At 38.8% G+C, this 11723-nt stretch overlaps 1 protein-coding gene across 1 annotated transcript in view; it reads left to right on the plus strand.

Moving 5' to 3' along the window:
- Nucleotides 1-6567, plus strand: part of LOC123508076 (fibrillin-2-like) — a 76496-nt gene extending 69929 nt beyond the window's left edge. Inside the window, 6 exon segments of the mRNA XM_045261498.1 lie at nt 67-252; nt 527-631; nt 963-1919; nt 2210-2353; nt 2591-2743; nt 2893-6567. Of these exon segments, the coding sequence (XP_045117433.1) occupies nt 67-252; nt 527-631; nt 963-1919; nt 2210-2353; nt 2591-2743; nt 2893-3111 (1764 nt within the window). The 3' untranslated portion in view covers nt 3112-6567.
- The last annotated feature ends 5156 nt before the right edge of the window (nt 6568-11723 follow it).

Below are 11723 nucleotides of genomic sequence, written 5' to 3' on the forward strand. Positions count from 1 at the left end.
TGTTCCTAGAGATGCAGAAGGAGAGTGACATAAGATATGTATTATTTTTGCATTTCTTTACCATAGGGATTGCTGTGTGGTTGCCCAGATGGTTACCGCCGCCATCCCTTCTATAACCAGTGTGTGGATGATGACGAGTGTAGTCAGGGAGGCTTGTGTGGCTCAGCTGATTGTCAAAATACTCTTGGTTCCTTCAAGTGTGGCTGCCCTAATGGATACTCCTTCAACTTTGGCCTCTTAGTCTGCATTCAGGTTGGTAGACAGTTGTTCTCTTGATCATAAGCTTTATCTTCTTTGTTCTTGTTTATTGAATCAGTGTTTCTAATTTGTCTCAAAGACCATAATTTTGTGTAGATGATTAAACTTTCATTTGTATATTTAAATTTACATTGCAGAAGCATTTATTGTTAGCTTACAGTGACACATTTGGCATCTGTTCATGCATTCTATAGCACATACTAATCTTTGCACTACTTTCTCTGTCCTACACCTTTCTTATGAACATTTGCTTTCCTTCCTCCATCAGGTTGATGACAACTGCATCTCAAGCCCCTGTGCCTATGGTTGTAATTCTCTTGGAGATGACAGCATAGCGTGTGGCTGTCCCTCAGGCTTCTCCAGGATTGGCTCAGTAAGAATCTCCTATGAAACTTAAAAATTTTATTTGTTTTAAGTGTAAAAGTTTAGAAAAGTATGAAAATATAATGTTTTTATGAAATAATTTTATATTGCCATCCATCTACTTTTTTTCTGTATCAAAATAATCAACTTGTAGGTTTTGAAATTATGCAAATATTTTCCAAAAGGGACATTAGTGTATGTAATTCTTGAATTGTTGCCTTCAATTTCTTGCAGTGATATGTAGTCAAACCTGTAGAATTAAGTTTTCTGTCAGTTTTATGAAAAAAAAAAAATGTAAAAAGAGAGTATGTGTAGTTAAAACTGACTTTTGTCATATCCAGGGTCACTGCATGTCCACCCTCAATCCTCCTGTCGGTGGCTACCAGAACGGCCAGTTCGGAGGCGGGGGACTGTATGGCATCGGCGGTGGTGAAGGTGGTAGTGGTGGTGTGGATGGTCCCTTCCCCAATGGTGTTCTGCCACCAGGATTTACTGGCAGTGTTGGAGGAATAGTGGGAGGATATGATGGTGTCAGTGGAGGAGGTACAGGAGGCTATGGTGGTGGTGGTGGTAGTCCAGGTGGGTTTGGTGGTGGTGGTGGTGGTCCAGGTGGGTTTGGTGGTGGTGGTGGTCCAGGTGGATTTGGCGGTGGTGGTGGTGGTCCAGGTGGATTTGGCGGTGGTGGTGGTGGTGGTCCTGGTGGATTCAATGGTGGTGTTGGAGGAGGAATTCCAGGAGTGTATAGTGGTGGCACAGGAGGTTATGGTGGAGGTGGATCAGTGCCAGGAGGATTTGGTGGTGGTGGTGGTGGTGGATCAGGGCCAGGAGGATATGGTGGTGTTGGTGGTGGTGGTGGTGTTGGTGGTGGTGGAGGCATAGGTGGTTATGGTGGTGGTGGTGGCGGTCCAGGAGGTTATGGTGGTGGTGGTAGTGGTGGATTCACAACTGGTGGAGTGCAGGGAGGCTATATTGGTGGTGCAGGGCCAGGGCAGGGTGGCAATGGAGGCAGAGGTGGTGGGCAGGGTGGGTTTGTCGGTGGTGTTAATGGCGGTGGAGTAGGAGGTGGACAAGGTGGATTTAACAGAGGTGGTGGTGGAGGAGGAGGTGGTCAATATGGTGGTGGTGGAGGTGGAAGTGTTGGTGGCAGTGCAGGAGGAGTGTATAGGGAAGGTTATGGTTATGGCTACACCTCCTCACAATATGACCTAGGAGGAGTACCCACATTCCCCATTGGACAACAAGATCCTCATGGCAATAATGAAAATATCATCTCAACTGAGGGATGTTTCTCCTGTAAGGTAAGAGTTTGCCCTACTGTCTGACTCTGCTCAGTCTTGGACCAGCTCTTCAGTGTAGCAGATTAAATTGTACATGTTCCCTGTGATAGTACTATTAGTAGTCTAGTAAAATTACCTAGAAATTAGTCAAGCTACTGTACATTAAGGTACAATGAAAACATGTGATGTTTGAATTTTTATACTATCTTCATTTCACAGTTTACACTGATTCCAAATGTGCTGTCTTTTCTCATATGCAACTAACATATGTACCCACAAAATCAACACTAAAAAGTATGTACTCCCAACAGTTCAATGGGCAGAATGCTCCATCGGGTAGGAAGAAACGCTCAGTCATGTCAGAGGTGATCAGTCCAATAATGCTTGCTCCAGTGTCAGCCAACCTCACTGACAACGAAGTGGTCCTGGTACATGCATACAACCACACACACAGAGTAAGTTTGCTGTGTAACTAAGAAATTATCTGTTTTATTGTTGAAGAAAAGTTGACAGTACGATTACTGTTTATTTTCAGTATTCATGAAATAAGTGATTTTTTCTAACTTTCCTGAATCCGATGCATTATACTTCAGTGATGTAAAGTAGAAATTAAGTATACATTACTAAAAATATCTGATGTAGTCAGAATTGAGTTAAGACTACAACTTATAAAAAACAATGACCACACACAGGTGGTGAGGAGAAGTTTGGAGACTGAACTAAAACGACAAGAAAGCATAGCCCAGAGGTCATCCAAGAATCCAATAGTTCTGAAGGTCTCCCTTGACCAGACCAGGCGCAGAACCAGATTAATCAAGCTGAAGCCAGCAATCACCTACCTTCAAGTGAGTGTCTTTTCCTAAGCAAGTTGATCATCATTATAACATAACACCACTCTTCTCCTAATTAGGACATGCAACTTTGCATATTGAGTCACATTTGATCAAGTGATTAGTATAATTTCAAGAGCTCTGAAATCATCCCTTCTTTACAGAATAATGTAAAATATGAAATTGTACAAGGAAATGATGATGGCATTTTTGAGATGCGGTCACACCACCACGGTACTGCCTCACTCCACTTCAAACACCACCTCCACCAGCCAGCCGCATACGACATAGAAATTGTGGGTCGTCCTCTTGATTACTCTAATATAAATGATGGGGCACACAGCGACCTAGACATGAACCTTAGGATTATTGTGACACACTAATAAGAAGACAAAAATTATTAGAAGTGTCTATTTTCTTGCCTAAACATGCCACTGGCAATGGCAACAAGAGCAAATTAGCTTGACAGAAACCTTGAGTGTGAATGTGTGTGTATGCATGAGAGTGTGTTTCAGGAAGTGCATGTGTGTGAGGCAGTGGCATATAATGTTTAAATACTTCCATATCTCCAAGTGTCCCATAGTTTTCTATAATTTATTTAACATGTACTGAGCTGATGGAACAGAAGTCAGCCCTCCACAAAGTAGGTGATAATTCCTGATCAGCATTCAGTACACAACCATTGCCTGACATTAATAGAGCTTCTCAACTTGAATGGAATGCAAGTTTTTGCGCTTGATTTGATATTCTCAATAGGGATGTATGTAACATTCCCATCATTTGGTATGTTTTTTTGGGAATTGATATACATAAAAACATTTTAAGTATCTGACCACAATCTGAAAATTTCTCACAGGACATTGTTGAATGACGTGACAACTGGAGTCCATCATAATTCTTTTTTGTCTAGTAGTATGTACATTGACGTGTACTTAGTAGATATTAGAAAGTTCCTTCCTGTCAGTTGGTGACATTTGTGATGAGCAAAGCTGGGAAATAATGATGCAGTTTGGTAAAGTATTAAGGACTCTTGATGTGGTGATATTTATGAAGGTGCTAATTCTACTTGGCTTTGCTTGAACTCGTATGTACTGTATGTAACTTAGGGACCAATAGTTTTAAAAAACAAATCACTGAGGGAACGTGCCGAAGTTACTTTCATCATAAGTCACCATGCATTGCTTTAAAGTCATGCCCACACTGCATTGCTCTCTCATGAGAGCTTGTACTGAAGAGTTACAGTGAAAACAATCTATCAAGAACCTTTCCATATCTGCTCAGTGATAAGCTACCATTTCCCATCGCACTCACATCAGATTTGGCCTTCAAACTTCGTCTTTTCAATGTGTCAGCCTCAAAACAATCAAACCATTACTCACAATTACTCAGAGGTATGAAGTGTATAACTTCAAGGTTTTCATGCAAGGTCCTCTTCCTAGTTACTTATTTTATCAGATTCACATGCCTCCTAAATGTATGTAAGTCCATAATTGACTGAGCCCTGTGGTCCTGATTGAAGGGGTGTGATGTGTGGTGGGCATGGTGCTCTGTGGTGTCTGTCTACAGAACAAGCATGAATGCCTCTCTGGTGCACAGTCTTGAACATGACTGCAGTGTTAGATATATTACATTACACAGATGATTTGATGATTAAGTACTGACCTATCTGATTTCATGACTTCTACAACTTGGTTACAAACTGTAAATTTCATGAATGGTAAAATGGCTATCTTGTTGTTAAAAATGTTATTGCATTAATAGTCATGCCTCTGAAATTTTATCAACATTAGCAAACTTGCAGTTATAATTTCAATTCAAGTAGCCTGATATTGTCACTGCCCCACATGATGATACAGTGAAAAATTTATTGGCCATTTATAAGTTGAACACACAGAGCATTACCATTAAGACTGTGCAGTGACCAGAGGGACATCAACCTTGTTCCTTCTCACTGCCAAAGGACACCAGAAACAATAAAAAAAAAAAACTCACCTAGGTTTAAGTGACTCTGTAGTGGAGGTTATCGGGGGAGAAATCACCATAAATATGTTTTGTACATGGTCTAGTGCAGCGTTTCTTAACCTTTGCCCACCCTAGCACTCCCTAGAAGCAAATAGAGATAGTGCACCATCTTTCACATAACATAAACTAAAATAGATAGAAGTATATAGATGGGATAAAAAACTTTAATTTGAAATGGATTAATGCTGTTACTGTCCATGCCCTCTGGTGATCCAACCTCACAATATTAAGACCTCAAAACTGCAGTTAGGTCACACTAAACATATACCAGCAAGGTAACAAAACTTTATTATGAAGCACAGAGCCACAGATGTACAACAACTGTGTATAAGTGTGGTATGAGATGTTGTTTGTTTGAAGGACTTTATATTTGTACTGTAACAAGAGAACATTTCCTGCACTGTCAGAAAATGTTGAAGGTACAACTGTACAGCACCAAAACAAGAGATGGAAAACCTTTATACTACTCAGATGCTTATTTCCAACAGTCAGCCAGCTCTTTAGCAATTAACTTCTTCCAGGTTCCACATTCAAGTTGCAGATGGCCAGAACATGTACCCAGGTTAAGAAACGCTGGTCTAGGTCTAGTGCTTTAGCTCTTGCAGGGCTTTGACACTCTAGCTCTCTTAAGATGCAGAAAGGAGAAGACATATTGTGCTCTTTTACCTCTCTCTGATAAAGATTCCGCTAGATTCACCACTCTCATGATATTCTCGTAGATCCTCCTACACTCCTAAATATTCCCTTAAATCCACTCACTCAAGGTATGCCCCCTAGATTCACCTCCTCTCAAGAGTTGATTCAGCCACCTGGTGAGGGCATGACTGGTGGCTGCAGGGTGGCTGGATCTAGCTCTTGTTGACAGAACTGTACAAGAAACATGAAAAGAAGGGTTTGCTGTGGTGCCAGATTTGTAAGCCTTTTCTGGTATAAATATACTTTGGGTTCTTCTGTATGGTAGTGAGAACCCTGCCTTCTTCCCTACATTCTGCAGGCTCTCTCTTCTCAAACAGATCACACATTCCAATATGTAATAATTACATTGTTAATGATGTCAGACAAGCTTGGAGTTAAGCTGTGTTTATAATGCACTTCATAAGATTTTGTTGAACAAACCCTTCACTGTGAAAACTTTGCATTGACTTGCCAAACAAGATATGAACCTAAGTCAAGCATGAAAAGTGTATAACTATATTGCATTATAATTTTGCCATGTCTGAGTAAACAGGAGTTGAACACAAGTTTATGGGTATGGAATCAAAGCTTTAATTCAACATGACATCATAAGTGGCAAAAAGTAACCTAATTTGTATAAACTGTTAGCAATTAGTGCCAACTTTCAATTTCATAAGAATGGCTTTATGTGTGAATTTTCTTTTTATTTATTTTTTTCTCTGTATTAGAGGTTAAGTGGAGTTAATTATAGACTATTTATAATGACTACTACAACCACAGATTCTTCTAATCATTAATGCGCTATTCAGCATCTCAAATTATTTATCTTGAGCAACAGATGCCTTAATAAACACTGCCTTAGAGTTACTCTCACGTTGCCTTCATGTTGTAACCTTCCTGAGTGATACCTACTTAGCCTACATTGTGTTCACGTGTTACTGGAAATCATGTGCATTTTATTTCCAGGTATTTTTAGTACCTCTGATCCTCCTCCTATTTTACTTTCACCATTCTACTCATAGTCTTCCACTCCAGTCAACGGTTCCTTAGACAATAGTGATGTCACGACTGCTGATCCCCCCACACCCCCAAAAAAACAACTGCTTGTAAAAATTTTTTCTTAATAAATATCTTGTAAGACTGCTACATTTTGATTATCATGGTTCAGAGCAGGGGTTCTCAACCTTTTCCTCGGTAAGAACACCCTGAGTAATAAGACCATCTACCCAAACCTAGAAATATGGCTACTGGTAGAAACAAGGCAAATAGGGTATTAGGATTAATTTAATTAAAATTATACTTGGCACTGGTCAGACCACATCTGGACTATGCGGTGCAATTATAGGAAGAAAATAGGTCTATTAATGTCAGTGCAAAGGATGATGTCAAAAAAAGATACAAGGGATGAGGGGTATTCCCTATGAAGAGAGATTGAACAAACTCAATTTGCATTCCTTAGGCTGAGAGAGATTTAAGTTAAGAGGAAACCTGATAGAAATATTTAAGTGGTATAAGGGTTTTAAAAAAGGGGACATGAACAAAGTCTTTAGGGACAGAACCAGAAACAATGTTTTTTAAACTTGAGAAATTCAGGTTTAAGAGGGATATGGGAAGAAATTGGTTTTCCAATAGAAAGGTTGATGAGTGGAACGGATTGAGTGGTCATGTAGTCAGTGCTGAGTCAATAGTGAGCTTTAAAAGAGGATTAGATAAATCTACGGATGGAGATGATAGTTGGAATCAGGTAGCTTTGTTCAGACGACTGCCACGTGTAGGTCTAGCGGCCTCTTGCACCTTCCCTCTTTTCTTATGTTCTCATGTTCTTATGTTCTTAACCTTCAGTAATCTAACATTGCACAGCGGTATAATTTAGTGACAGACACTAACTCATTAAACTCAATATGCAATGGTACTGCAAGGGATATTTTAAGATCAACCATCTAAGTGCCCCTGGAATGTTAACTTATGACTAACACAATTCAATATGCAATGGTATTGCAAAGAATATTATTACATCAGCCATCTAATTAGGCCCCGTGGAAATCTAATGAACTTCCGAAGGGTTCACGAACCCCAAAAAACCACTAGTTTAGAGGAATGTACTACAGGAGAGCTACCGTCTGCCACGCCGCACGATAAAGAGTATAAGAAAATTCATCATGCATGGTAGAGTTAAGACACATGAGCAATGGTCACACTCAGTGGGAACAATGGCCATTAAAACCTATGCATTTTGTATGACACCACACCAATAGGAGTAAGACATTACATAAACCCCAGCCAATCAGCGAGCGAGTTGGCCGTGATGTCACATCCAACCAGCCAATAGCAACGCAGCATCATTGCGCAGCAGTCACTGAGTCAGTCTGTAGGGCTGGGCAGGATTCTATAAAACGGGTAATCGCGAATCCGATTACTTGCCCAGTTGGATTCGAATCCTCCACGAATCCTATGTACTTGTACTCTTAACAGCCCAGGATGCCCAAGATACTTCCTCAGCCAGTGATATTGAATGCCAGGCGCGAGATTCGTTGGTGTTTGCAAGGGAATCAAGCAGGAGAGAATCCAGGATTCCCTCCACCTGTCACAAACATCACGACTCTCGCCCTTTAGCTAGAATTTGCCGAGATGCAGACCGTGTCTCCATGATGCTTACCAAGGATATATATATATATATATATATATATATATATATATATATATATATATATATATATATATATATATATATATATATATATATATATATATATATATATATATATATATATATATATATATATATATATATATATATATACACACACACACACACACACACATATATATATATATATATATATATATATATATATATATATATATATATATATATATATATGTGTGTGTGTGTGTGTGTGTGTGTGTGTGTGTGTGTGTGTGTGTGTGTTATACGAAGATTTCCATACTATAAATATGCAGTCATGTAAATACATGTGCAGTTATAGTCGAGTGAGACACACTACAGCTCCATATAATCTCAAATGGGCGCATTTCTGCCACGCTTGGCTGCCATTATGCAGAACCACTGTTTTTTTTTTTTTTTCTTTTTTAATTTAAGGTAGCCTATTTACAGAAAGTCTCTTAAAACGAAAGTAGAGTAGCCTACTCAACTGGAGATGCACGGCTTTGGGGAGACTTACGTAAAAGCTGGATAGTTACAGAAATAAATTTTGGCTATTATTAGGCAGCCAAAAAGTTGCTGTAAAACGGTGTTATTAGTAATTATACATAATTAATAATATTAGGGATGCATATACTCATGGGAGCGACTATCACGGGCTCCCCCCACCCCCTTATCAGTCCACAGCCTCGACTTAGAGCTTTTTTTTTTTCTTTTTTGGCCATCAGCCTGTTTTGGGTATTAGGCCATTTATTTATTTTTAATTTAATTTTTTATTTTTTTAAACTTGTATTTCTTTAAAATTAGGTGTTTTATTTTATTTTCTACATATATACAGTTTTTTAATTGGTTTAATTTTTTGTATTTATATAATTATTTTAATTTAACTTTTTTTGTTGTTTTTGTATTTTGTTTTAATATGTTAACATTAAATATCCTCACACATTCTCATGCACGCTTCATTCACACAAGGATCGTATACCTATCTCAAAACTATTGTCCTTTTGTCAGGGCATGAGGAAGGAAGGGATAAATCACAATCACACAGGGTGGCTACGTAGCATCACTACGTATTATATATATATATATATATATATATATATATATATATATATATATATATATATATATATATATATATATATATATATATATATATATATATATATATATATATATATATATATATATATATATATATATATATATATATATATATATATATGCCATCATATGACGTCACATGAAATTGGCGAATCAGATCCAACAAAAGTGATGGTGACTTTGGCAACACTATAACCTTCCACATGTCGCTAGCTTACACAATAGCTAGCCCCACAGACCTCATTGTTTATATACTCCAAAAGCATGATTAATAACATCATACAGACTATATTGTACAAATTAGTTTGCTTTTACGTTGTTCTCCATAACTATTTTTACTCAGGAAAAAGAGACCTCGTCCGAGAAATGGATTCCATACCGGATTATAGAATCCTGACGCAGTAATCGGATTCGTATCGCCTCTCAGGATTCTACAGATTCGAACCCATCAATCGTCTCCACTCCGGGAGTGGAGACGATTGCTGGGTTCACAGACAATCTTTTGCTACGGCAGTAGTCTTTTAGCGGTGGTGGTGGTGAACACAGTTGTGGCGGTGGGCTATACTGACCCATGCACACCCACACCCACACCCAGACACACACACACACCCACAGACACACACACACACACCCAAATAAAGTGAAGTGTTGCTATATTACCGACAGTTTTCAAGAAGTACCAACCACCAGCAGCAAGCCTTCACCACAACACTCCATACTGCCTAATCTTCGTGTATTAAAGGTATTTATAAGGCTATTCACTTAATGTTAGGTTTTCTTTACATATGAGAGTGAAAACAGTACGCAAATATTTTCAAGTAATGGTATAAGGAGCATAAAAAGAGCAAGGCGTCTGTATTACCCTCTCATATTTGTTTCCTTCACTTACCCTCGGCCAAACATGTGTCACAAGGTAGCCACCAGTCTAACATTTCATTTAGTCTAGTCAAAATTTCTCTCTGTGGCTTAATTTTGGTTTGGTGAGATGATAAAGGCTATATATGGATGTCCCGCCGCCGGTGTTGCCTCCAGGCCGCTTCCCCCCCGACGGTCCCCTAGCCAACACCCTACACCGCCCTCACCCACCCGTCACCAGCCAGTTGGGTCAAATACTTTTTTTCGAATATTTCCTGACGGTAATATTGCGCTTCCATGGTATGTTTTTATGGTTTCTATAAATGTTTCGTTGTGTTTGAAGTGTGTTCCGCGCCTGTGCTGGGTAAATATGTGGCGTTTAGTGGTGTTTTATGGCGTATGTTAAAGGCTTTTTAACGCTCAAAATTTCCCACTTGGAATTTTGAGCTTTTTCATTTCAAGGTATAACTGAGCCATTATGGTGTCAAAAGTCGGTTATACTCTTTTAAGCGTGTAATTTTTAAGATCAACCATCTAAGTGCCCTGGAATGTTAACTTATGACTAACACCAATTCAATATGCAATGGTATTGCAAAGAATATTATTACATCAGCTATCTAATTAGGCCCCGTGGAAATCTAATGAACTTCCGAAGGGTTCACGAACCCCAAAAAACCACTAGTTTAGAGGAATGTACTACAGGAGAGCTACCGTCTGCCACGCCGCACGATAAAGAGTATAAGAAAATTCATCATGCATGGTAGAGTTAAGACACATGAGCAATGGTCACACTCAGTGGGAACAATGGCCATTAAAACCTATGCATTTTGTATGACACCACACCAATAGGAGTAAGACATTACATAAACCCCAGCCAATCAGCGAGCGAGTTGGCCGTGATGTCACATCCAACCAGCCAATAGCAACGCAGCATCATTGCGCAGCAGTCACTGAGTCAGTCTGTAGGGCTGGGCAGGATTCTATAAAACGGGTAATCGCGAACTGATTACTTGCCCAGTTAGATTCGAATCCTCCACGAATCCTATGTACTTGTACTCTTAACAGCCCAGGATGCCCAAGATACTTCCTCAGCCAGTGATATTGAATGCCAGGCGCGAGATTCGTTGGTGTTTGCAAGGGAATCAAGCAGGGAGAGAATCCAGGATTCCTCCACCTGTCACAAACATCACGACTCTCGCCCTTTAGCTAGAATTTGCTGAGATGCAGACCGTGTCTCCTATGATGCTTACCATATATATATATATATATATATATATATATATATATATATATATATATATATATATATATATATATATATATATATATATATATATATATATATATATATATATACACACACACACACACACACATACACACACACATATATATATATATATATATATATATATATATATATATATATATATATATATATATATATATGTGTGTGTGTGTGTGTGTGTGTGTGTGTGTGTGTGTGTGTGTTTATACGAAGATTTCCATACTATAAATATGCAGTCATGTAAATACATGTGCAGTTATAGTCGAGTGAGACACACTACAGCTCCATATAATCTCAAATGGGCGCATTTCTGCCACGCTTGGCTGCCATTATGCAGAACCACTGTTTTTTTTTTTTTTTTTTTTTTTTATTTAAGGTAGCCTATTTAC

Source organism: Portunus trituberculatus, chromosome 24 (genome assembly GCF_017591435.1).
Source record: "Portunus trituberculatus isolate SZX2019 chromosome 24, ASM1759143v1, whole genome shotgun sequence".
In the NCBI taxonomy this organism is placed as follows: Eukaryota; Metazoa; Arthropoda; class Malacostraca; order Decapoda; family Portunidae; genus Portunus; species Portunus trituberculatus.